Genomic DNA, 26,083 nt, shown 5'->3' on the forward strand with positions numbered 1-26,083 from the left:
TTTTTGTTGTCACTTATGCTTTCCGGTGTCATATTGAAAAAAACATGGCTTAACCCAAGAAGATTCACGCCTGTGTTTTCTTCTAAGAGTTTTATAATTTTAGCTCTTCCATTTAGGTCTATGATCTATTTTCAATTATTTTTTGCACATGGTATAAAAGTAGGGGTCCAACTTCATTCTTTTGGATGTGGATACCCTGTTGTCTCAGGATCATTTGTTGAAATGACTATTCTTTCCCCATTGAATTATCTTGGCACCCTTGTTAAAAATCAACTGACCGCAAACGTAAGGATTTTTGTTGGCTATCTGGATTCCTTGCATTTCCATCAGAACTTTAGGATAAGCTTGTCAATTTCTGCAGAGAAGTCACCTGAGATTTGGATAGAAATTGCAATGGACCAGTAGATCAATTTGGGGAGTATTGCCATCTTAACAATATCGATTCTTCCACTCCATTATCGTGGGATATCTTCCCGCTATTTAGATCTTTTAAAATTTCTTCCAATAATGTGTTGTAGTTTGCAGTGTACAAGTCTGGCATTTGCTTTTTAAAATTTATTCCTAAGTATTTTGTTCTTTCTGATGTTATTGAAAATAAAATTGTTTTTTAAGTTTCATTTTCAGAGTGTTTATTGTTAGTGTATAGAAATACAGTTGATTTTCGTATATCGATCTTGTATTCTGTAACCTTGCTGAATTTGTTCCTAATACTTTTTTGATCTGTAGCTTTTACTCTGTGTGACCTGCTACAAAATATTAAAAAACCGAAGTTACTTAATAATCCTCTTTTAATGCTTTAGAACAATAAAATAATTTAAATTTCATTTTAATTGATATCCCAATTCAAACTCAAATTATTTGGACTAAATTATTATTTTTTCATCCAAAACTACTGTTCAGAACATTGCATCTTGTAGGGCAAAAATAAAACATCTCTTTTCCCTAAAATGAAAAATGTGTTTTGTCTTAGTTTTTACTTATGAATGACACTTATTCAGTTTCGCTGTTCAGTGATGGTTGATACATCAGATTTATATTTTACGTAATAACTGAAAGTGGGAAGCCACCACTATGCCACCTTATTTAGCCATAGCTACTTTGCTTTTGTAGTCAGGTCACTGTTCAAAAACCATAAACAAGCAGCGTCTGTTTACTGCTAAAGGTCAAGAGTAGCAGCTGTGGGGTTCCTCCTCTCCCTGATAGAATGGAACTACAGAAGCATGTATGTTTAAAATGTGAATGTACAAAATACTGTACAGAAATCTTGGATTACATGTCCCTGGATCATCACTGGTTGTCCCATTCATTCACTAGATCAAGTGAATTTTTGGATGAGTTCTGGTCGGTTCCCTGACATAACCATCTTTTCTGTTTAAAAACAAACAAACAAACCAGAAAAGCGTCTGGTTGAATTGGAGAAAGATGCAAAAAGCAAGTTAAAACACTTAACAGAGACTTGACGTTTATTGTGCAATTTCATCTCCAACAGAACATATGGCATTCTAGAGGTATATGAGGTAATAAAATCAATACTCCAGTTAGAACACCTGAAATAACTGGCTCTAGTAACAAATGTTTCTTATAATTAAAAATATTGAATGTTTAGAAAACTCTTATAACATTTTAAGTTCCTAAAAGGAAAGTGCCTAACACTTAAAAAACAACTTACTCTTCTATATAAATTGTTCACAAAAAATCTTGCTATTCTATATTACACTACGCATTTATAGTTTTATTAACATACCTCTGGTGGGTTTTAACTCTACACAGTACAATCAAATAGAAATTATTCATAGAGCATCAACAAGACTTCAACAATAAAAATATTAGGATCAATGGATTTGTCACAGTTTCTCCACAAGTGTTCATCATAGAAAATAGAGTAAAGGCAAGTTGGCCCCAGTGTTAGGCTGCTACATGAAGTTCCAGAGAGGAGAGACACACAAGGGCAATGCTTAAATGGGGCAGGGTCGGACTAGACCAGTGACCTTGAAGGTTCCAGGACCCCTCTCATGGACTGGCATGCCCTATTCTTTAGAAACAAAGCCAGGCCCTGGTGGCCATGGCAAGCTCTTGAACTTAAACACAGCCAGAGATGTTAAAGCCACAACTACGGGAAAGAACGGATTACTGTATTTTCCTACAAAAACTTCACAACAGTTCTCACAGTGACATCATAGATTGAAACCCTCCCTTCCAAACCAGACTCATCAATTCTAAGGCTATGAATACAACAAATGTGAAAAGTGAATGGACATTGGCTAACTGATGTCCAGGGCCATTTCTACCATCTCGCCGTTCCCAAAGACCATCACGTCACTGAGTTCAAAGTTTTGCTTTTATATCCCTGCGTTTTTGTACTGGGAATCTATGACAGAAATGTGAACAGATTTTAATTTATTCACTACTTCAATTAAACAACAAATCCATTCCAGAGTGTTTAAGGGGTTTGAGAACCTTAACTACTAGGGAAAACTGAACTAGTCATTCTGCTTACTAAACCCAAAGATTTCCTCTTATTAGCTGAGTACCTTAGGCAGTGTCCTTATCAATAAAATGGGGTGGTAACAATAACACCCTAGAGGGTGGTTGTGAGGATTAAAATGAGAGGATGCATTAAAGTGCTTACCAAAGTACCTGGTGCACAAGGGCTCGATGTATATAAGCTATAGCTATTGTTATTGTTGGTGGTTTTGAATGGGCCTAAACAGGTTTCCAATGTGCATAAGACCCATCTGGCTACTTGTAGTGGGGCAATTATTCTGAGAATGAACAGGCTTTTGAATAAGTCAGCTTAGCAGATGAATTTTCACTGTAATTTGGGGAATTGTGATTCAGTGAAAACCTAGCCTATATATTAGCCAGCTATGGATGGTCATGAGGAAATTTAATCTGGTTATTTTTACCACAAAGATCTGGTAATTTAGTGCTTTCAAGAGCCAAGCTTACCGAGCTGGTCATTAGATGAGTGAAGCCCAGACCTCTCAATGTTTCTTGCAATTGAATACGCTGAGGAGGGTGAAAGTGGTCTCTAGCGTGTAAACATATCCGTTATAGTTCTGAATTTTAATTAGGAGGCAAGTATTGGTGAGTTATTATTTTTGCACTCCATGCTGTCTGGTATCAATTCTTCACTCTCCTCTAAATAATAACACAAATGGAAGAAGTGATGCCACTGGCTGATAAAATGTAAGTAACTGCGGAGGGCCATCAACTGGGTGACATTTTTCTACATTATTCAAGTGAAGTGGTTATTTTTATCCAGTACTTACACGACTGAAAGAAGCCATCACTATGTTTACAAAAATATATCATAATGATACATACTGCTGTTTAGACACATTTACACTAGAGTTCTGACTCAAGCATCCTATTTGACATGTTTTGCCAAGCAGTTTTGGCAAGTGTCACCACATTAAACACGTACCAGCAAGGCTTGCACCATATGTGCAAAATCACTTTCTATTACATTTCTAAAAACTGGTATATAAGAGCTGTCAAAAATTACAAACATCTGTACTGTGAAATGAGAAAAGTTTAATCTTTTTTAAAACGAAGTTGTCCAAGAATGAGACTTTTAAAAATGACAGAAATCTAAGAAAAACTAAAGAGGTAGTCAGTGGGTACTGGGTTTAGGTTCTAGAGTACACGCTGAATGACAGAATTCAAATGAGGGCAACGTATGCTTGCTTTCCGGAAAACAGTGCATGCTTCATCCTACTTGATGCTCCATCCGTTTTCTGGCAGCAACAGGAGGTCAAGCCATTAAAGGTGGCAGGAAAATGTAGACATCACGAACTTGGAGATTCCCAAGTTTGTATTATTGTCTAGATTTTTGGAAAACATCTGATATTACAAGAATACCCTGGACTTAACCATTCTATCGATATCTGACACATGGAGAAGCTGGATCAAATAAGATATTGAGTAATTTATATCGCCTTATAATCCTGGTGAACAATTCTCTCAGGTCAATGTGTTTATGACTGATGAAGGGCTAAGAAAGATCCAGAATATAAAATGACCCACTTGCCCTACAGCTATGAAGTAGCCACATGTATAACATATCTCCCAATTCCCCTACCAAAGGAGATGATGACTATTTCCAGCAAATGCTCTAATACTATCCTCTCCGTTCCTAGTGAAGCCTTATGAAACAAAAATGGTGACAGTAGTCTCAGTGCTCTGGTGGAAATTCTCAACCAAGAGAGTGGAGCCTGGGTTCAGGGCTGAGTATTTTCAATTGACAGTTTTTCTCCAAAGCATTTAATACTGAGGTTAAACCATGAGATTGTGAATGGCGGACCTTCAAAAGAGACCGTGAGAAATGGGAGCGTAGTAACTGCTCGCAGAATATGACGCATCTCCCCACCCCATCTCCCGGTTCCTGGCCTACATCCCCCAAACAGATCACTGAAGGGTTACGCTGGGCCAAGCGGAACTGCACTTGGCGTTCCATTCACTGGGAAAGCAGGCATGCTCTTTGTGATGTGACTTTAATTTGGGAAAACTCAGGACACATCAAGACACTGTCACTGAGAGTAGGTATGGTTCCCTTGATAGATGGGATTATGAACCATGCCCAGTCACTGACAAAATACCAAATTTGGTCTGTGGTGTCAGGCCAGACCTATGACCTTTTCTCTCACCAATGAGGTGGAGCAAAGCTGCATCCTGAGCTGTTTTAATTCAATCTATGTTATTCCAATGCTAAAATGACTCAGGGAAGCTGCTAAAAGCTGACGTGAGTATGAATGTCTCCTCAAGAGAGCAATTTGTCCAACTGCCAGACAAAGATGTAGAAGATCAAATCAAGAAAATATACAGGTCTCCAGGTCTCCAAAGAGATCAACGGAAAGGCTGACAGAGCAGTGAGAGCATCCAATCTTCTCACTGGTGAGCTTTTAACCTTGCTACAGAGGCTGCGATGGCCTTACCAAAAAAATAAGTGAACGATCCTTGCAAACCCTGATTTGAAAATCAGGTGACCATGCAGGCAACCACCACAAGCCAGGTTTCCAGCCTTAGAGGGGAAGTGCAAGTAGCAGCATGTGACACGGACTAAGGAGAGGATAAAGCAGAACAGCCAGGCAGATACTGTGTCACAGCCCAAGGGCCATTGGTGCCTGGGTCAGGCGGGGGGTTCGGCTAAAGGAACACAGCAACTACATCAACGGTGAAGACTGGAATGGAACGTCTGACTGGGGACAGGGGATCGTAGGTCCTAGACCCAGGAGAGGCGTTAGAACTGGCCGTGTGATGCTAAGTCAGTCATCTTTCTGGGCCTGGATCGCTCATGTGCATAAGAGATGACCAGTGTGCAGCTCTTAACATTTTAGAATTTGTGAAGTATTGGAAAACAGCTGATAGAGAGATAATTCACCTGAAAATAGGGGTGGGAGGAAGAGACCAGGTGTACCTTCGAGCAAAGGCTGGTGCAACCAGGGGCCTTGAGGGGCAGAGCCTCCTGACCCCAGGAGCCTTCTCAGGGGATGATAACAGGAGTGGAGCAAGCACTTGTCGTAAGGATGCCAACCTGTAAGGCTATGGAGAGTGAATGCAGAAATGCTCCATCACCACCTTCCGTGAAGATCAGCCCAACACGCGACTCCATGATGACGCGTAGATGTGAACATGTGTGGAATTTGCAAGCTTTCAGGGAAACGATAAGAATTGGAAGTTCTTTTGTTTTTTTTTTTAAGGCAGTGGTCAAATATTGCTGCTATAGAACAAAAAAGGACAGTGAATTCAGCAGTAAGGATAACTAAAGTCCAATGCAAAGAAAGGAAAAGAAAGATGGAAAGACAGGCGAGATTATGGTGGTGTTTTTCTCCTGGCAAAGATTTCATGTCACCGAAGATTCTTATAAGATATTGACTTCTAGACCTTGAAAACGCCTCAGGGAGTATCTTTCTTCCTCGGATAGCCAAAGATACTATTCTCATCGTTCCCAGAAGCACCGCATTTGCCCTTATCTTTTCCTTTACCTGCAAATTTTAGCTAAGTTGCTCCAAAACAGGATTGAAATATTAGTTCTCCCCATACCATTTAACAGATCTGACAAATGACCATCTCCATAAACAAACTTCTCAGTGGGCGAAACTAATAATCGTAACAAAAGCTAAACAAGGACCTATTGCTAGGGTCATGCACAGAGTTGATGCTAATTATGGAAGATAAAGGGTGATTTATTATTTTACTTTGTCAAAAGGTGGCAAAAAACCCTCTTTATGCATGGATGCTCATAAACTTGAAATGAATTTCCAACCCATTTTCAAAACCCTTAGTCGTGTTTGTAGATGACATTAGCAGCCTTCACTAACAGCTGCCCATTTAGCCCTCAACTCTAGAAAGAATGCAGACATCTGGATTAGGGTGATAAAGGAAGCCTCCCCTCCCACCCACACCTGAAGCACTCAGAAAGATTCTAGCATCTCTAGAGCATCTGCGGATAAGAAGTGGTTCCAAAGACATTACTACTAACTTCACAGATGATGCTCAACATATTAAACCAGGGAAAGTGGGTGGGAGTGGTCACTGCCAACTCAGCCAGAGCCAGTAGTTCAGGGGAATACTGGCGGGAAGGAGGCACACAACAGTTGGGATGAAGCATTTCCATCGGTGACAAGAAACAAGATTTATGCAAATTCTAAAGATCAACTCAGCACAAAAAGACCCTCAAATTTCTGAGAAATTACAGACAAGCCCATTGCATAGTTGTCAGAATGGCCTTGAAGCTGTGTGTATACAATTCCAGAACATCTGGTCAACTCAGTGAATCCCATCAGTCACATCACTTGTTTGGTCCTCAGTTCACCAAACAACTAGCGGACTGAAATGCTCATTGCTCAACCCATCACTTTGGCACTGTGTCAACGAAGCCCGATTTAAGGCTATGGAAACTGTGGATCTGTGAACTTACAAAATCGAGCATCTGAAAATGGTTTTGAATCTTTGGATGTTTCTTGACTGATACGGTGAAAACTATTACTGTCTGTTAACTTCAGAGATCATATAGTGCCTTCCTGATCAACACAGTAGAAATTTTTTTGTGTGGTAAAAATAACAGCTGACTTCCAATTAATCATTGTCTCCAGGTGACTTCTGATCTCTGGTTTCTTTTTAGTAACAGGCTCTGTCAATGTTAGACACAGCATGCAATGTCACCTATCCTATGTCTTTGCTGAGAAGTATAAATTCAAGTCTTTGGAAAACATAAAGACAACTTATTTGAATTAAATAAAGAGAATGCTTGTTCCTTGTCCCTTAGGATAACGCCATGTCTCTACCTTCTCCCATGGGCAGGGACACTAACCCAATCTCTGTGGGGACCAGCTCTGCTCAGGAAACAGAGCTTACTTGAAGATTTCGGACAGGTGACCAGGAGCTCACCTCTCTTTTTTCACCCTCACCGTCTAACTAGTCATCATTTAAAATCAATTGTCATTTTTTTCTTTGTATAATGTAATATTCTGAAAATCTCTGTAGGCTCCATAGACTTCCCAGACAACCCTAAAATGGGTTTGTACTAGGAACTGTGGCAGTAGGTCAAGAGTTAAGGTTTAGGATGTGTAAACCTTTAACTCCGTTAGGATGTGACAGAGTGACATGCTCTGGATTCTAAAGTGATGGTAACAGAACATTCACAACTGGAACTCTTGAGAGGACCGGCTGCTAGTGTGGAAAGATTCTGTCCACTAATCACCAGACCCATCCTGGGAATTTTTACTGAAGACTTCATCCTGGGAAGCCTGGTGATCGATCCCTTCATAAAATGAGCCTCCGTTGTGCAGGAAAGTCCCCACTGCCCGCCCCTGCCGAGCGTGACCCACAGCGTCACTGAACACTTTGTTTATCTGCTCCTCCGAGGGCATCCACCAGTCGGGGTTGGAGGTACAGTGCATCCTAATGAATTCTGTGGGAATACACACAACAGTAAAAAAAAAAAAAAAAAAAAAAAAAAAAGAGAGAGAGAGAAAAACAGCTGGTTTTTGCAGCGAATGGTAGGAAGGCTGCTTAAACTTTAACAGAAGCTCTATAAGAAAAGCTTTATGGGACATCCGATGTAATGCCATGATGATATCACTTATTAGACCCAACTTACGCCATACACATTTTCTACTCAGGTGCAAAAGTAAAAATTACATAAGTGAGAGTGATCCCTCTAAGGCACGATTGCTATGAAAGGTAAATTTGATTTGCGAGGCGTGGTATGCACCATGCTTGGTAAAAAAAAAGTTAAGAGTACATTTCAAAACGCTGTTGTTAACATGCTCACATTTTTAGAATGTTAACTACCTCCAGAATCATTAGATGGTATTCTTTAACCAGCTACTGATTTGTAGATTAAGTGCAAAAACATAAAATCTCAATGAGTAAGAAACTGCCTAAGTTTTGGTTCAGGTTTTCACATTCTTAAAATGTTACTACAGGCTATATTTATTTCTCTAATTGTGATATCTATAAGTGTACTGACAAATATTTTTAGATGACTTTTCCTCTAAATATTTAATATCACCAGAAAGCAATTAGCATGCCTGGAAGAAAGAATATACAAAAAGTAGCTCAGACTCCAATGAAACAAACTTGGCCTCCCTTGGGTTGAGCTCACATTAACCCTTCCTCTATTTTCTCAGGGAGTCAGGGGACATGTATAGTTCCTACACAGCTATTTTAATATGGACATCTGTAAACTGAAATGGAAAAAGTTCTAAGTCAAACTGTGCTTTTTTTCACAGCTGACTGAAAGCTCAAGGTGACTGCCATTTACACACCATTTCTTCGCCAGCACTGCTCCCTCTACAAGACAATGGTTCTGGTTGTAGGACTGGATTTGTCTGAAATTTACTTGTGAAATCCCGACCCTATCTGCCCGTGGAAGCTGATGCTTTTAAGTACCTGGACCCGAAAAATCCCATGAACTGAACTGTGCCCATCTTAGCAGAGACGCAGGGGCATCCCCTTCAACTCCATGCCTGAGGTGAGAGACTCCTTCACCTCGCCTAAGTCCCAGCCCTAGTGGCCCTCCTGGGGGACACAACTGTGTTTATTCAGCTCCTCGCCCTGCAAAACTGTCAGGAACCAGATGGCCTATGCTGGGCTACAGGCCTAGGAAACACCGAAGGATGCTTTCCAAACCTAGGTCATGGTCATTATAATGCTGAGCAGAGAGAAAGGAGGCATTCTGGGACCACGAGTGCTCAAATATCTAGTCCTCTCCCTGTTATTTTCTTTGCATTCACGTCTATTCATTATGTCCTCAAATCATCTCCAGCCAGGCTATCAACTCCAGAATTCAGGCATTCTGTTTTCTCTTCCTCTGTCTTCCTCAGGTTCCCTACCTCATGTGTTCAGGAAGTATTCAATAACTGTTTAAGTAGTTTCTGTCTATCCAGATTCCCCACTCTCATATGAACACAAAGAAATGAAAGACTCCAAGTATCCACGAGAGGAAGTCAAGGCTAACTGCTGAGGGTGCTGCAGCCCCGCCCCTCTAAGAACGTGCTGCTCCGTGACACCTCCCACCCCCTCCCCCTCCTCAGTGCCCGCTGCTGCAACAGGACTTCCCCTAACGTTGTGCCAGACTACTACAGGCTAAAAGTAGAGCTCATTCTGTTACACGGATAGGAAGCATCCTCACATCACTGACCCCCCCTTCCTTCCGGGGTCAAACCACCCTGGGGACAGGCCAGCCTAGAATCTGATTTCATTCCCCGAAGCACCCTGCTTTCCATCCCTCAAGTGTCCAACTGTCTGAGGCTTCCTTGGCCATTCTAATCTTGCTGACCACAAGGATGTCCACCCTGGGAGTCAGCAAGCATAAATCTGCAGGAAGGGAATCCCATTTAGGTCACAGGAAGGTCCCAGGATTTCAGCCTTTGGGACAGACATAAATGCTCTAACCAGCTGCCCCTGACACAATCAGCAGTTCTTGCCTATGCATTCTCCACCCATGGGCGGGTGGAAGCCTGTGGGTCCTGCCCAGCTCTCCCTGCTGGAGAGTGCACATTCTGGTCAGGCAGCCTGGGCTGCATCGGTGTCACAGTGGGTCCCGCAGCATTGACACTAGTGCTTTGAGACGTATATTAATCCCTCAGTTTCACTGACTTGCTTGTTAAAATATAAATTGTTTAACAAGGATTTCTGGAAAGGGATACCCTACTGGGGCCCCTTATCCTGATTCCCTTGTAAGTCTCAGGGCAACTTCCAGAGTACTCGCGGAGCGGGCTCTCAGGACAGCCCCCAAGCTCACCACTGCCTCTGCTGCCTCCGTCTGCTCTGATGATGCTGGGGAATAAAGGAAACTATGGCTAGTTTGCTAAGACAGCCCCTGGAAATGTCCGATCACCCAGTCACTCTGAGTAAGTAGAATTTTCAGACTGGCCAACAGGGGGTGCTCCAGCACACCTGTGCTGAGTTAATGCCGGTGTTTCCATTCTAGGTGGTTTTCTCAAGTCTAGGCCACCAGCATCAATCACCTGGGGTGGTCGTGAGGTGCAGTAATGCGTGCCTCCCCCGTCTTCACACCAGACCCGCTGAATCAGAAGTTCAGGGTGGGTCTGGGGATCTCCGCTACTAACAAACACTACACAGGCACCTTAGGCACGCTGACCGTCACTGTGGGCAGGCCCAGAGGGGTGGAGGAGTGAGTGTCCCTTCTGATGACTAAGGCCTTATCAGTGATAAGGTTTTTCAGTGTGATTTCTTCACCAGGAAACATTTTGATCCCTGTCCAGAGTAAATCATTATTGTCTTTCCAACCAATAAAATCACTCTTGAACTGTGCAGGTTAACATTTGAGCTATTTGATATGGATTTTTCAGGTGTGAATGAGCTTTTGTTGGCACTACAATGTTTCCACTTGTCTGTGTTTATTTATTTGCACCCACTGAATCAACCGTATACACCTCCTTCCCCTCTGCCTGGCCTATCCGTAGTGTGGATCAGCTACAAAGTAATCGGCTGTTAAGGCTGAGGAAATGGTATTGTCTGAGTAGTATTTTTTAATACAGAAACTTTAAAAAAAACCGAACAGAATAAAATCTGAGTGGGCGAGAAATACTTTAGGCCTAAGGAAAATTGATTCTAAATAAATTTAAGGAGTTGGGCCAAGTATTCTTGAGAAGGTAGCTAGATTGGGGGAGGGTGTCATAGGCTGCAAATGAAATTGGGGTAATTTTTGAGGCTCCTCGGCTTCTTTTCCTCTGTGCTTTCCCCAGCGCTCCAGCTTTGCTGGAGGTCGCCTTCCCGGGCAGCAAAGAAAATCTGAACTTAAAGCGTGAAACATGAGGTGCTATGCAGTGCTATGTGCCATTAAGTGCTAAAGCAAACGAAGAATTTTTAAAGGACTTCTTGATGCCAAGGAGATGGGCCACATGAAGCCTATAACGTCTCAGCGGAAAGAAACCAAAATACAGTAAAGGCTGAACACTTGCACGGGGGAGCCACAGCCAATGCGGTGAAATGAGATCACAGATGGACACTGAGTGGAAGGATGCAGTACCTCGGAGGCATGTTACTTTAACTGGATCCAGAGGGCGTCTTTCAGGACCTGTCTCTCCTGACTGCACTGACCTTTTCCTTTTCCCAAGGCCGCATGAGTACTTAAGCTCATCGGTTGTGAAAACAAATCTGATGAGGTATCGAAGGAGCCGCCTCCCGTCTTTCTTTGAAGAATTTACAGCCTCGTCCCACTGTTTGCTCGTTATGTAGACAGGATAGTTGTTCAACAGCTGCTTGCTTCCCTGGAAAAGCGAAATATTTTCTCATTACCTACTTGGCCGGCCAGCCAGCCAGCAGCCCAGGCGATCTCCATTTCAAAGGCAAACATGCTTTTTAACCAAGTGGCTATACTGACAATGAACCAGGTACTGAAGAGCACAAGTAATTGCTCACACTCAGAACGGGGCACTTTTCAAATTACATTTGCATTTTCTATAACAAGAGCCAATGAGGTATAATGAACACCTTTGAAAGAGGAGCTATTTATAACTCGCTTTTTAACAGGTAGGTTAAAATGTGTCAAGATCCAATGACAGGGAACACTATTTAAATATAACCTGTAACTTTCCTTTTCAATCTATTAAAATATGCAAAAATGACTTTGAAGAGTGTGATCAAACAGGTCTCTTCATCCTTTGGTTGGCGGTTAAGTACTTTTAGAAATGATGCTGGTGGGCTACTTCCATAAGGTATTTTTTTGTGTTTCATGCACCTAATATCTGATAGCCATTGTATTTCAGTGGAAACATTAAAAAGTGAATTTTAAAGAGGGGGAATTGTGGAAACAAAAAAAAAATAATCACTAATAATAATGCAAAACAAGTTTCCTCAAATTATAGCTTCTGCAAATGTCACTATGTCAACTCAAAATTTTTCTTACTTTTCACCTTCATAATTTATGTCTGCTATAAAATTCCCAGGCTAAATAGTTGCACTGGGACTAATTACAGGAATTTCTGTAACATTTATGAGCCATGTTTAGTCAATTGCACCTACACGACCATTATTTTAGTTCTGGTTGTCCATAAAATTCTACAGTCCAGGACAAATTAATTAACCCATGATCTCAGCTTTAATGTACTTCTTCCCCAGTAATTAAGGTGTACAAAATAAAGAAGGGAAACTCACTCAGTTTTACAACTCTGCAAATTTACTACAGGTTATAAATTTGGCACTATTTGGAACTGATAGGTTTTAATTTAAAAAAGTGCTCTGTTCAGTTAAGCTCTGAGAAGGGCAAATGGTAAAGGAGCCAACAGGAAAGAAAGAGGCAGCAGGTATGGCTATGAAACTGTGACTGAATTATACCCATGGAAACTCATCACCGCAGCATTCAAACTCCCTTGAAATAGCAGGAGTGTGACTTTGTGTCCTTTTTAAGGGAAGCAGCTGAGGGAGGTGGTTTGTGGTTTGAATTTAGAGTCAGCCTGGGTTTGAACTAAATCTTGGTTCTGGGTTTTATTTGTTGTTTCTTGAGCAAATTACTTTAACTTGTTGGACGAGAGTTTCCCCATCTATAACACGGGAAGAACTAAATTATATCATGGGTTTAAAATACGAGTACTCGGGAGCATAAACCAACCCTTGGCTCTGTGTACTATGTATGATCAAAAGATGGGCAGCAGCCCAGAGGTTCCGAAGGGTCCTTCAGCCCAGGCTGCTGTTTCACGGCAGGAGGGGAAAGATGGAGGGACGACTGGAGTGATGGGCAGTGCCGATGGAGAAGTGAGGATGAGAGATGTAAAACCAAGGTGGTCAGGCAACCAATCCACTGAGCCAGGGTACGGGGGACTGAGGAGTGAAGATGATTCCCAGGTGCAACGGGGGTGTCCTCCACAAAGATAAGGAACAGAAGGTTATGGCTGGGGGGAGGAGGAGGCAGATAGCAAGGAAGAACAGTGCCTGACATATACTAGGTGCAACGAACATCCATCGGGTGGGTGACTGATGCAGTAAATACTACCGCGGCTGGCACGGAGCAGACACTCAATACCGGCGGCTTCAATGAAGAGTTCTTACTTTTCTTTTTTTTTTTTTTTTTGTGGTACGCGGGCCTCTCACTGCTGTGGCCTCTCCCGTTGCGGAGCACAGGCTCCGGACGCACAGGCTCAGCGGCCATGGCTCACGGGCCCAGCCGCTCTGCGGCATGTGGGATCTTCCCGGACCGGGGCACGAACCCGCGTCCCCTGCATCGGCAGGTGGACTCTCAACCACTGCGCCACCAGGGAAGCCCCACTGTATGTTTTAAAAACAGCTTTCCCTCGGGTGTGTGAGCTCATCTGGCAAGCCAGGATGCCCATGGCTGTTTGGCCAAGAAGGTTAAATCCTCTCCCAAAGTCTCACAAGTCAAAAGGCACAGCTGGGAACCCTGTCCCCAAATTCAGAGTTGCCCCTAAAGCAAGAGCTGAGGCTATTTCAAGATGGGAGGTACTTGAGATGAGAGAGCTGGCAATCCAGGGAAGGTGCCCTCTCCAAGCTTGAAAGCATCTACTCCTATAGAAGGGCTCAACAGCTCTTCCAAAATGTAGAAATACCATTTGGAGGCCATTTTCAAGAAATAAAGAAAGGGAAAGAGGGAGAGAGGAAGGAAGGAAGGAAGAAGGAGAAAGAGAGAAACTCATTTATAGCCCCAAACAACTCAGACCGCTCTGTGTTGTGGATGAGGTTACCCATGCTGTTTCAGCACAGCTAATAGAAATCAAATATGATTAAATAATACTACTGAGAAGATGCTCATTTGCCTGAAATGACAATAAAAATTATATAGTAATAATGATGATGATGGGTAATAAAGTTTTAAATAGTCCTATCTGGAGGAAATGTAGATATTTCCCTTATTTGTATATTTTTATAGAATTCTCTTCATATTAGCCGCCAAAAGGGTATTGGTGACCTATACCAACTCTGACCTATTGTCAAGTCACTTTGAACAAACCAATTTGAACAGCACTTATTTAATGTCTTCATAGAGTCATATCCAGATGGAAGACGGAGGTGTATATTAACTTATAAGTAAGTTCTGATTTAGTCTCACGAACAATGTGCTCTCTGAGCACAGAGGGGTGTGGCAATCAGGAAGAGCTTCTGGAAGAAGTGGGCTTTTCAGATGTGCTTTTTGTATAACAGAAATGTCAAGTTAAAAAATGTGGACCCAGGACTTCCCTGGTGGCGCAGTGGGTAGGACTCCAAGCTCCCAATGCAGGGGGCCTGGGTTCGATCCCTGGTCAGGGAACTAGATCCCACATGCATGCTGCAGCTAAGGAGCCCACAAGCTACAACTAAGGAGCCCACCTGCTGCAGCTAAGACCCAGCACAACCAAATAAAATAAATAAATAAAAAAAAAAAAAAGGAAAGAAAATGATTGGAAAGACTTTGGGTTTAAAAGAGGGGTCGGTTAAAAAAAAATAAAATGTGGACCCTATTTTAGGGAGCAAAGGATTTTAAGCATGTGACATTTATTTTGGATCTGTATTTTAGAAAAATAACTTTCCAGTGTGGAGCACGGAGAAGAAAGAATCTACTGTGACAGCCCAGGTGACATGTGACTGAGAATGAACTACAGACAAGAGGCTGTTCAACGTGACTGTCAGGAATGAGGAAGAGGAAGAGTCCGTGATGCCTCGAAAGTTTCTGCCCAGGGTTGGTGCTGCTTTTATTGAAGAGGAAACAGGAGTAATGATGGGTATTCAGAGGAGGCATCGTGAGTTCCACTGGTCAGGCAGTAGGACACAATGGTCTGGAGTCGAGTCCTGGGGACTGGGGTCTAGATCTAAATTTGGGACTCGTAAATCCACACATGGTTGATGTTCAGAGAGAGCGTAACTGAGCAGAGAAAGGCAGTGGAGAGATGAAAGGCCAAAGTCCAGAGAACGGTGGTTGGAAAACTCCTTAAAGCTTAATAAGAAAGAGACGGGGAACCACAAGAGAGTCCTGACACAAAGGCCCAGAGAAAGGGAGCAGCTGGAGGAGGGGTGAGGCCCTGTGGATGACGAGGGCTGGAAAATGGGCCCCTGGACTGGACAACTGGGAGAGTAGCAGGCTGGGGGGGCTCTTGCAGACCATTCGCTGTGTCGTGGAGGTGGAGCCGGATTACGGAGGCAGGGGAGGGCAAAGGAGGACTGAGAGTGGAGCAATGAATATACACCAGTCTTTCAAGTGTTTAATCACAGAGAAGGATGAGGTCCCCATTCAGCAAATGCCTTCGATGACACGCACTGGGGATGCCAATGGGGATGAGACCTGGGCCCAGCCTTCAAGGAGCGGGATGTGTCGTGGTGTAGGATGAAGGTGCCGATAGGATGCTTCGGGTGATGGAAGGAGAAAGAAAAGATAATCACTGAGGGATGGAGGGAGAATCAAAGGAGGGCTGATTTTCAGGGTGGGAAGACTTGGAACAAACACTGGCTCTGCCTGAGGGAACGACAGGTGGGTTCTCTGTGCCAAAAGAATGGGGGGAGACTTGCCCGCAGGGTTTAAGCTATTTCTTTTTCTCCCCCTCAGAGTACAGAGCTGAATCTTCACGATGCATGATCTTTCTCCACAGGATATATACCCACCCATAAACCTCAGAGTCAAACATGTATTTTGCTAGCCAATCTGTTTTGGTATATATATACATGGGTAAACTACCAGGATGCTTCATCTTAAGGAAATTCCAAATGGAATGAGACCTACCTCGGCCGGCTGGTCGGCTGGCTGTGGGATCACAAGCTGGTTGTAGTGCTGAAGCAACGTCTTCAGGTAGTCTAAAACCGTCTGGCAGGGCACTGGGTAGAAGAAGTCGCAACAATTGCACATTAGCTATTTTGTACTGGGAAAATAAAAAGCTTTAAGGTTTAAAAAGATTTTTGATGCAAACTTCTAAAAAAAAAGACTCATTTTCTAAAGGAAGTAGAATCTTCTCTCATTTGACATCTGTAGTTATTTCAGTTTGTAAATATAGAACAGATGCTATGGTTCGGGGAGAATTTTTAGGCTCAGCACAGCTCACTGAAAACTTTTAAGTCAAACCTACTCTAAGATGAATTTGGGTTAATAATAATGATATCACACTGAACTCACAGAAGAGACATGTCTTCTTTGACTCAAGTTGTAACATTAGCACCCGACGGTACTTTTTAAAATTAAAGTACTGAAAACTAATGTTTCACTGGTTTTGGATCAATGATATAATGTTCATTTGTAGTGCCATTCATTGCTAGTTCTTCAGTAAAGCAGTAAGCCATGCACTTTAGGCCTGCTTCCTGACACAGACACACGTAGTTTTTCTGGTAAGTGTCTCACTCCTCCCCTCTCCAGAAACTCACCTGATCTGGTCCAATTCAGATTCGGTTATTATGTATTTCATTAACTGTTGCACTATATTTTGTGAGGCACAGTCTTACAGAATCACTGAATAATCACAATAAAACTGAACAGATGTTAACCCAACATAGAGCCTGACATTTTTTTTTGTACCATTGCATAAATAATTCTTATATTTTAAGATTTATATTAGAGCCCTTTCCAGAGTATTAACTGATTGCTTTTAAAGGTCTTGGTAACTTAGTAAATAACCTAACGGATACGAATTATTGCCATCATCTGTCTTGGCTGTGTGTTTTCTTAAGATGTTTTTGTCACATTGAAGAAAATAATAAATATTTAACCTAAACCCTAATTTTAAAGTATCACCACTGAGCCTTCTTCACTTCATTTTTCTCAGCACTTTTTTGAGAGCAAACTGAAATTATCTTTATCTCCTGCTAACAGCTCTGGGTTTTTCAGGTGACATCACATTGCAACATAAATCAAAAACTACATAACCATCCTTTTGAAGAATTTGAATGATAAGAAGTAGAAGTAGGTTAGGAAATTTTTCTTCTTGCCAAAAAATATTTTCTTAAATAACATCCTTATAGACTTGTGTCTTACAGACCTGTGTCATAGGTCACTCTTGTATAGTCATTTGAATATATTCTTCAAATTAAAGAAGCATTTTCGGGACAACCACAAGATTGTGCCTTCAATGAAAAGAAGGCACGTGTGTTATCAGTTTGAAGTAGGACTTTTATTAAACCAAAGTTTAATAAAACCTGTCAAGTACCTCTAATTTCATCATCCTATTAAAAGACTAACCCACTTTAGAGCCCACCCTGATGTAGCTAAACCCTGTGTTTTATTTATAATTCTGCCAGACCTTGCCCAAGTTCCTTTTAAGGGGTGCACTTACTGGCCAACAGTTCTATGTTCTGACAGACACTTTCACCCTGGGTATGGCTGAGTAGAGACTCTGAGTCACTGAGAGCTAGAAAATCCACTTTCTAAACCACACCATTTCTGCTAGGGTATGCAGTGTTCACCAAAAAAGTTTGAGCAAGTTAACTGAATGACAAACAATAATTTCCCACATTACTAGAGTTCCACAAACAAACAGTCTAACCCACTTTGCTGATGCCACAGCGAGTGAGAATGTATCTTCTGGCAATGGGCACGGATTACAGGAAAAAAGCAGAAGCCTTGAGAAGCTAACGGAGACAGGAAACAAGTTTGCTGTTGAGTTCTGGCTTTTCATTAACTGTGTGGCCTTTGGGACTCCATTTAACTTCTGTGCCTGAGTCCCTTCTACACATTGCTGAAAAGAAGGATCTCGGTAGCAGCAATGCAACTGTGTATATGTCACTGCTTTTCCAAGTGACATGTGAGAGGTATTACTCTGAATTTAGTTTGGAAGTTTTAGTAAAATTTGTAAATACTCACTGACTAAGATTTGAATGAGACTTCTTCTGATACTTTATCCATACTTTACATATGTTTAGGGAAAAAGTGCTTAAGTGAAGCACAAAAACGCTTACAAAACTGAATATTCAGTGTGACCTCAACCATGTTAAAAATAATTATGTGCACAGAGAAGAGATTGGAAAGAAATAAACCAAAGTGTTAATAATTTAAAATGATTATATTTTGGTAACAGAATTAGGGCAGTTATTATTACCTTTATCCTTTATCATCCTTGTAAAAACCAGTTTAAAAAAATTTCTAAAGTGGGCATGGATTATAACTACTTAGAAGTTGTTTGAAGAATGTCTACATGACTGTGATCTCCCCTTCCTTTGCTATATACGACCTTCAGTGTTGCCTGTGTAGCCCTGGAAGGGCTTGGAGGACGACTCTCCCATCTCTACACCCCCAGTATTTAGGCAGCAGTGCTAAGCCCTGAGCGAGGCCAGCCGATGCGCATGCGCTGGAAGAAAGTGGAATTTCATGTGACTTTACCGGCTGTAAGGCTCTCCTGAAGGGAAGTGGGTCCTGTGGGTGGTATCTGGGCATAAGGCCGAAGGCCAGTTAGACTTAGCTACTGAATTGACTCTGCGCAGCTGGAGGCTGTACTGTCTGGGAGACTCTTAAGTAAGTGCCTTCCAAGGAGAACTGCTCTGATTCTGTTTTTGCCTATATTAAGGGTGCTTGGGTCTCGAGTACCTAATTTTCCTGGCAGATCATTGCATTAACACCTTGATCAGTTTCTCTTCTTGTTCCTCAAGCATTATTTAATCTACTTTGCTATATAATTGTTTTTTTTTTTAAGAAGATGTTGGGGGTAGGAGTTTATTAATTAATGTATTTATTTTTGGCTGTGTTGGGTCTTCGTTTCTGTGAGAGGGCTTTCTCTAGTTGTGGCATGCGGGGGCCACTCTTCATCGCGGTGCGCGGGCCTCTCACTATCGCGCCGTCTCTTGTTGCGGGGCACAGGCTCCAGACGTGCAGGCTCAGTAGTTGTGGCTCACGGGCCTAGTTGCTCCGCGGCATGTGGGATCCTCCCAGACCAGGGCTCGAACCCGTGTCCCCTGCATTAGCAGGCAGATTCTCAGCCACTGCGCCACCAGAGAAGCCCTATAATTGTTTTTTAAAGACTCAAAACATTTACCTCAAAGTATACCACATACAATTTTAGAGGGAGATTGAAATTGTTTACTGTCCTCTGACGACCATGCCATCTGTGTGCTTATTTCAAGAGTCCTATTCATATCGTCTCCGTAAAGTATAAGTTCCTCAATTGTAAATGTCTAGAAATAAACAATGAGCTTTAAGTGTTACTCAGCCTACAGACGCATGGTAATTCTCTTGATTATCACAATGTCCCGTCTCTGTTTAATTTAATTGACGTGTGTAGCTGCTACAACAGAACGTGCTTGACACTGGGCTGGGAATCGGGGTTATGAGGATGACTGTGACTTAGTCTCTATCCTCAAGGACCTTACACAGCCTGCCTCTCCTCGTATCAAGACCCCAGAAGAGACAGACACACAGAGAGTAAAAACTGGCCCTGATGCAGACTTCAACAGAAGCAAGCATGATGTACTACAGCAAGTGGTTAATTCTGCCGGGAAACTGGGGGAGGGGCTTGTTATGGAGGGGTGTCACCTGACCTGGGTACTGATGGCTGAGTAGGAGTTTCTCGAGTGGGGAAAAGGAGGATATGTTGGAAGGACAGCAGGAGTTAAGGGAAGACCAGAAGCAAGTGCACGGCGGCTCAGGAATCACAAATTGTCCAGAGCGGTTGGAACACTCGGTGTATGGTGGGAACTAAGGGGCGAGTCTCCAAAAATGAACAGGAAGACTCAGGCAGTGAAGGATGTCACATGCCACACTGAGGGGGCTGGAATTTACTCCATGGGCCAATAGAGGCTTTTCAGCAGTGGGTGACGTGGGCCTTTTCTGTTGGCAGAGCCTGGCGTCTGGGGGAGTTGAGTGGCTATTGCATGAGTCCATATGGTGAAACAGGCCTGGATGAAAGCAATGGGGAGAGGGGGGAGGACCCCATACCGGTGGGTATGTACGAGGTGGAATCCAGAGGAGAGGAGGCTGACATCAAGGAGGGAGAGAGATGGTTATGGATGGAACTGCGGCTCCCAACCTGGGTAACTAACTGAATGCTGACCTTTTTACAAGGTAAGACTACCAGCAACAATCTGAGAAAACCACTTAAGATTTCTGTACGATCAGCCACAGGACCATGTTCCTGTTTCTTTTTTTTTTTTGCGTACGCGGGCCTCTCACTGTTGTGGCCTCTCCCGTCGCGGATCGCAGGCTCCGGACACGCAGGCTCAGTGGCCATGGCTCACGGGCCCAGCCGCTCCGTGGCATGTGGGATCTTCCCGGACCGGGGCACGAACCCGTGTCCCCTGCATCGGCAGGCGGACTCTCAACCACTGCGCCACCAGGGAAGCCCCCGCCTCTCTGTTTCTTAAGGTTGCTCTTTGTTGAGTGCTTCCTGGAACACCCACCTAGCAGGCACTTGGTTGCTACTTAATGAACTTAATACTTCCAGCATTCCAGTATTATTAACCTCACCTTACAGAAAGGGGAAACCGAGGCTCAGAATGGTTAAGTAAGTTGTCTAAAACCACAGATAGCAAGTGGCAGGAGCAGAAATCCAAACCCAGGTTTGACTCCAGGGCCATTTTCTTCAGCCCACGCTGTTCTGTGTCCCTCAGTCTCACAGCTACCGCTAATAGTCGTGCTGGCTTCTACCAAATTCTGAGTAAAAGAACTCAATCCTTTATTGCTCTCTGTTCCTATCACTCGCTCTAGTTTTTTACTCAGAACATTTATTCTCCTTAGAACGCGCACGTTAAGCACGATCAATGTGTTTCTTGGGACCAGAAGTCGACCTGAGCCTTCTCCCACAGGCACTTCTGGGCACGTGGGCTGGAGGGTGGCACGAGCACGGGAGAGCACTGGCACTGCGACACCACTTACTCCAAGGGCTTTTTGTTCTTACAAAACTAGTTATCCAAAAACAGACACCGATTTATCTTTTTAAAATCTTCGTACGTAGAATATCCTTACCTAGGACCAGCACTTTGTACGTAATCCAAGGTTAATTCTCTAGTTTGTAGCCTCCTGAGTTAGTACAGTTGATCCTCATTATTTGCAGGTTCTGGACCTGCAAATTTGTCTACTCGCTAAAATGTATTTGTAACGGTCAAATCTGTATTTGGGGTGCTCTTGTGGTCACTGCGGACTTTGGCTGGTCACTGAGAAATCTGAATTTCTGGAATCACACACCCCCAGCTGAGGTTGAACAAGGTAACACTTGGCCTGCTCGTTTCAGCCCTCATACGATAACAAGGGTTCTTTTCATGTTCTGTTTAGTGCCATGGTTTTTGCATTTTTGTGCCTTTTCTGCTCGGTGATTTCGCTGTTTAAAAGGAGCCCCAAACGGAGAGTTGAAGTGGTGTCTAAGTGTTCCTGAGCGCAAGGCTGTGATGTGCTTCAAGGGGAAAATGCGTGTTAGATAAGCTTTGTTCAGGCTTGAGTCACAGCGTTGCTGGCCGTGAATTCAGTGTTAACCAACTAATACTATATATTAAATAAGGGCTCGTTAAACAAAAACATACTTAAAACGACGTTTTGTGATTGGCTGACGAAAATGTTGCAACCAGAGGCTCTCGGGAACCGAGGTCTGTATTTCCCCTCAGAGTAATGCCTTGCTGATTCAGTGCTCACAGCTTACAGAATAGAACGACTGTGAATAATGAGAATCGCCTACATTTTGAGGGTGGAAGAGGGTAATAAACTAGCTCTGGAGTCAAGAGGCTTCGATTCTAATCTGAGGTCTGCCACAGACTTTACCTGTCCAGGTTGCACCCTCTTTGTCTGTAAAATGGGAATATTAATTTTTGTTTGGAGTTATGAAGATAAATTGAGATGATCATAGATGTACTTTTTAGAAAGTAGAAAGTTCTTTACTAATATCAACAATAAATGTATCTTCTCTACATTTGGCACTTAGAAAACTTCAAGGAATTTTTTTTTTTTTTTTTGCGATACGCGGGCCTCTCACTGTTGTGGTCTCTCCCGTTGCGGAGCACAGGCTCCGGACGCGCAGGCTTAGCGGCCATGGGCTCACGGGCCCTGCCGCTCTGCGGCATGTGGGATCTTCCCGGACCGGGGCACGAACCCGTGTTCCCTGCATCGGCAGGCGGACTCTCAACCACTGCGCCACCAGGGGAGCCCTGGAAGTGATTTTTTAATTACCATACAGTATTTTATATTTCTAACACCCACATTTTATCATATTTTTAAATCTCTGAACTTGGTGTTCAAAGATAATTATAATGTGCAATTACGATTTGCAGTGTTTTTTCTTCTTCCTTAGTGGAACATAAAGTATTGGTGTGTCTTACATTCAATGGGGGCTTAAATTAGATGAAATATGGTATTTTATACCCACCCTCCCTTATGAGTTCTCTTCACCCAGCGCTGACTGTAAGCTTTCTGAATAAATGTGACTACTCTAACCTGACATCTTCTCCATAGAGAAGTATGCCCATCACCATTCTTCTTCTTCTTTTTTTTTTTTATGGTACGCGGGCCTCTCACTGTTGTGGCCTCTCCCGTTGCGGATCACAGGCTCCGGACGCGCAGGCTCAGCGGCCATGGCTCACGGGCCCAGCCGCTCCGCGGCATGTGGGATCTTCCCGGACCGGGGCACAAACCCATGTCCCCTGCATCGGCAGGCGGACTCTCAACCACTGCGCCACCAGGGAAGCCCTACCATTCTTCTTTTAATAACCTCTCAGCTCTTTGTATTCCTGATCCAAATGTCTTCCTTTTGTGACTTTTTCTTCTTTTAACCTATTTTCACTTTCTTTTAAAAAATTTAAACTTTTAAACAGACTTTCTATTTTCTAGTGTGATAATCTAATGCAAAAGAAAATGTGCTAATGCTATTTCCTGGGATAAAATATTTAATTGCCTATATCTGCAGATAACTCTGGAAAGTAAGTTAGACAGCACTTTCTAGAAGCCCCTTGTTTGCCTGTAGTTGATAATCAATAAGACTTTGTTGAATGTTTCACAAATAATACAATAAACAAAGGCCCTCTCGGGTGGTGCCAGAAAGAATACCCCTCCCCGGTCCCTCCTTTCGGTGAGGGCTGTCACCTTCCTTTCCCCCTTTTACAGCTACCCAAGTGAAAGCATTTTTTCCTGTAGACTAATAGGCTCATTTCTTTTGAACTCTCAGTTCAAGAACTGCTCCCAGATATAAATGCTTTATTTAAGGGGGGGAAAAAAAAAGAAAGAAACTGGAATCTCCGAGTTGCTCAACAGCCTGACTCTGGAGAGAGAGGGAAGTGCCTGAGGAACACTGCCCCCGAACTGACCCACTGCAGGTGCCCCCATCATCTTGTTCACCTTATTTCCTCTGCTAACTGCTGCACGTTCCTCTCCCCTTTGTACTCATCCACGCTGCTCGGCTGTAAGAAGAGTGATCGTACAACACACGGGCAGATTCTACAGGAAGAAAGCCCCAGGTCCTTCCATGGAAATGTATGGCCTCTAGGATAACAGAGGCCTACTGGGATCATTGGGAAGCACGGATACTGCTTAGGGAAAATCGATCCTAAATCTCACAGGAAAGTTACTGCTTGCAAAATATTCTTGTCACGTACAAAACCAGAGTATTATTGCTGTACTTTTCTTCATATGGATAAAAGTAACAGATTCCCCCTCGGCCCTGCCCACACCAAAGGCACAGCTCGTAGAATGCCAAAGTGGATTCCTGGGTGATCACCCACAGGCTGGTTTGTTGTTTAGCCAAAGATGGAGGTTGGGAGGTGAGGAGGGCAAGAGGGCAGTTATGTCTCTCTTTGATTCAAGTCTTTCATCTCGAGGGGCACTTTCAACCTGACGCCCAATACTAAGGTATCCCTAGGTAATGAATCCAGGAGTTAAGTAATCACAAATGGCTAATCTTTCCTGCATTTCACACTATTTTTTTTCTATTCATAATTGACAAACTGAGTTTCCTCTATATAGCTGAATTTCAGTATGGATTATTTAAAGCTATCATGGCTCTCCGCATAGAATTGGTTCAAGTTCATGGAGGGGACTCTTTACAGTAACAGTGGTGGAATGTTTACAGTAACAGTGGTGATCATTAGCCTAATTTCAACAACTGTCATTCAATGTCTGACCATCAAGAGGACTCAAGAAATTGCAGCATTTTCGTCTTTCTGGGAAGCAGAGAAGGACAATGATTAGTGGCAGGCCAGCAATGAGTTATCCCTGACACAGACATTTCATCTGTACGGATTTAGGAAACAAGAGGCGGAGTGAACCCCAAATTTGCTTGGTAAGTTTACCAAGGACAGACGGCTCACCAAATATTTACGATTAGGAATTAGGCAATAATACTCTGGACATTTGTGTCACCTGTCCTTGCACTCTGAAACTCTTCCCCACAGCTCTGAATGGCTGATGCAAGGATCTGCAGTTGGCTGATCTCCAGGACACTATCTTCTCCCCTAATGAAAGAGGAGTGGGGAGTAAGATGCAACATACCCTTTTGGCAGTAAAACCAATAGTTCACATAATTTATGAAACTGTGCAAGTTGTAAAATCCCAGTGTGTCAGCTGCACCCATATCTCTTTGACCTGGAGAAACCAGTAGCGCTCTGGTTCCACTGCATTCTTCTGGGTCCTGCCAGTCTCTCTGCTGCAGTCAGATCCGGCCTGGCAGGGACAATGCCAAGACTCTGCATCTAACCCCAGGGCTCAAATGTAACAACAGAGAATGGATTTGCTTCACCTCTTGCTTCTCTCCCACAACGGCACTCAATGTAATTCCAAAACACTCTGAGCCAGACCTCAGCTCTATTTGGGCAATTCTCTTAAATGAAAGGACAGAAGGAAAATAAATTTCTGATCTGGCAATTCTAATAAGCAAATGGGTAACTTTCTTCAACACTTCCTTCTTTTTACATCAGCTGCCAAATTGGGTGGTGCAAAGACACCGAGTTAGGAGAAGAACATAATTTCTATTTCTATTTATGGATCAGCCTTAGAAATTTTAAATATGTCATGTATGCTTTATTTTGAACATATTAGTATGCAGATATATGTATGTAAATAACCAATGAATGTGTACATTGGTAGATACATGCTCAAAAATTTTTATCAATGGGCTGCATGATTAAAAAGGTCTTAATGTCTTTTATAAGCCACAGACATGCAGGAATGACCTCAAAGATATAGGCAAAATCAGGAGCTTTCCAAATAGGGAAAAAAAATGGCTTTGCAACCCAGAGAAGATCTTGCCATAAAGGTGACTTCACTACTCTGCAGGTCTAGCGTCTCTGCGAGGCGGCAAAGTGCCTCACGTTTAGCCAGGAGCACAGCTAGTTTGTGACCAGCTTAATAACCGGTCTGCCTTTGAGCTATTCCTTTTAGTTTACAGTTGCATATTAACTTTAAGGGGGAGGTTGCACGCTAAAAAGAGACCATGCCTATTGAAACTTAACAAGAAAGGGGAGAAGTTAGTGGAATGGAAGAGACCATTTGTCCTCTGAGCCCTGCCTCTGTAGGTATCATTTCATTTTAATTTCTATCATGGACTAATAAAACACATATATCAAAGTCTTTAAAGATACAAAAGCCATTTTAAAGGAACAGGGTCACTTTTTGAAGAAGAGTCAAGCTCACAGAACCTGGCCTATTTCAATCTCATTGCGCTACATCTAGGAATCACTTTCGTATCAGTGGAGACATCTTTTAATTGGACCATAGTTTTCAGGCCTACACCCCCGAAGACTG

The 26,083-nt window shown here is 42.9% G+C and overlaps 1 protein-coding gene across 2 annotated transcripts in view; it reads right to left on the reverse strand.

The window, feature by feature from the left end:
- Positions 1–1,445: 1,445 nt before the first annotated feature.
- Positions 1,446–26,083, reverse strand: part of BEND4 (BEN domain containing 4) — a 33,202-nt gene continuing 8,564 nt past the window's right edge. The window contains exons 3-5 of one of the 2 annotated variants that reach the window (XM_022565233.3): positions 16,178–16,269; positions 11,504–11,744; positions 1,446–7,915 (exon numbers count right to left, since the gene is read on the reverse strand). In XM_022565233.3, coding sequence (XP_022420941.1) covers positions 7,698–7,915; positions 11,504–11,744; positions 16,178–16,269 — 551 coding nt within the window. In that variant the 3' untranslated portion in view covers positions 1,446–7,697. The remainder of the gene's footprint in view (positions 7,916–11,503; positions 11,745–16,177; positions 16,270–26,083) is intronic. The other variant, XM_022565238.3, reaches the window with a different exon arrangement.

This window comes from Delphinapterus leucas, chromosome 5 (genome assembly GCF_059928025.1).
Source record: "Delphinapterus leucas isolate spDelLeu-1000000601 "Yukka" chromosome 5, BTC_Dleu_Yukka2, whole genome shotgun sequence".
In the NCBI taxonomy this organism is placed as follows: domain Eukaryota; kingdom Metazoa; phylum Chordata; class Mammalia; order Artiodactyla; family Monodontidae; genus Delphinapterus; species Delphinapterus leucas.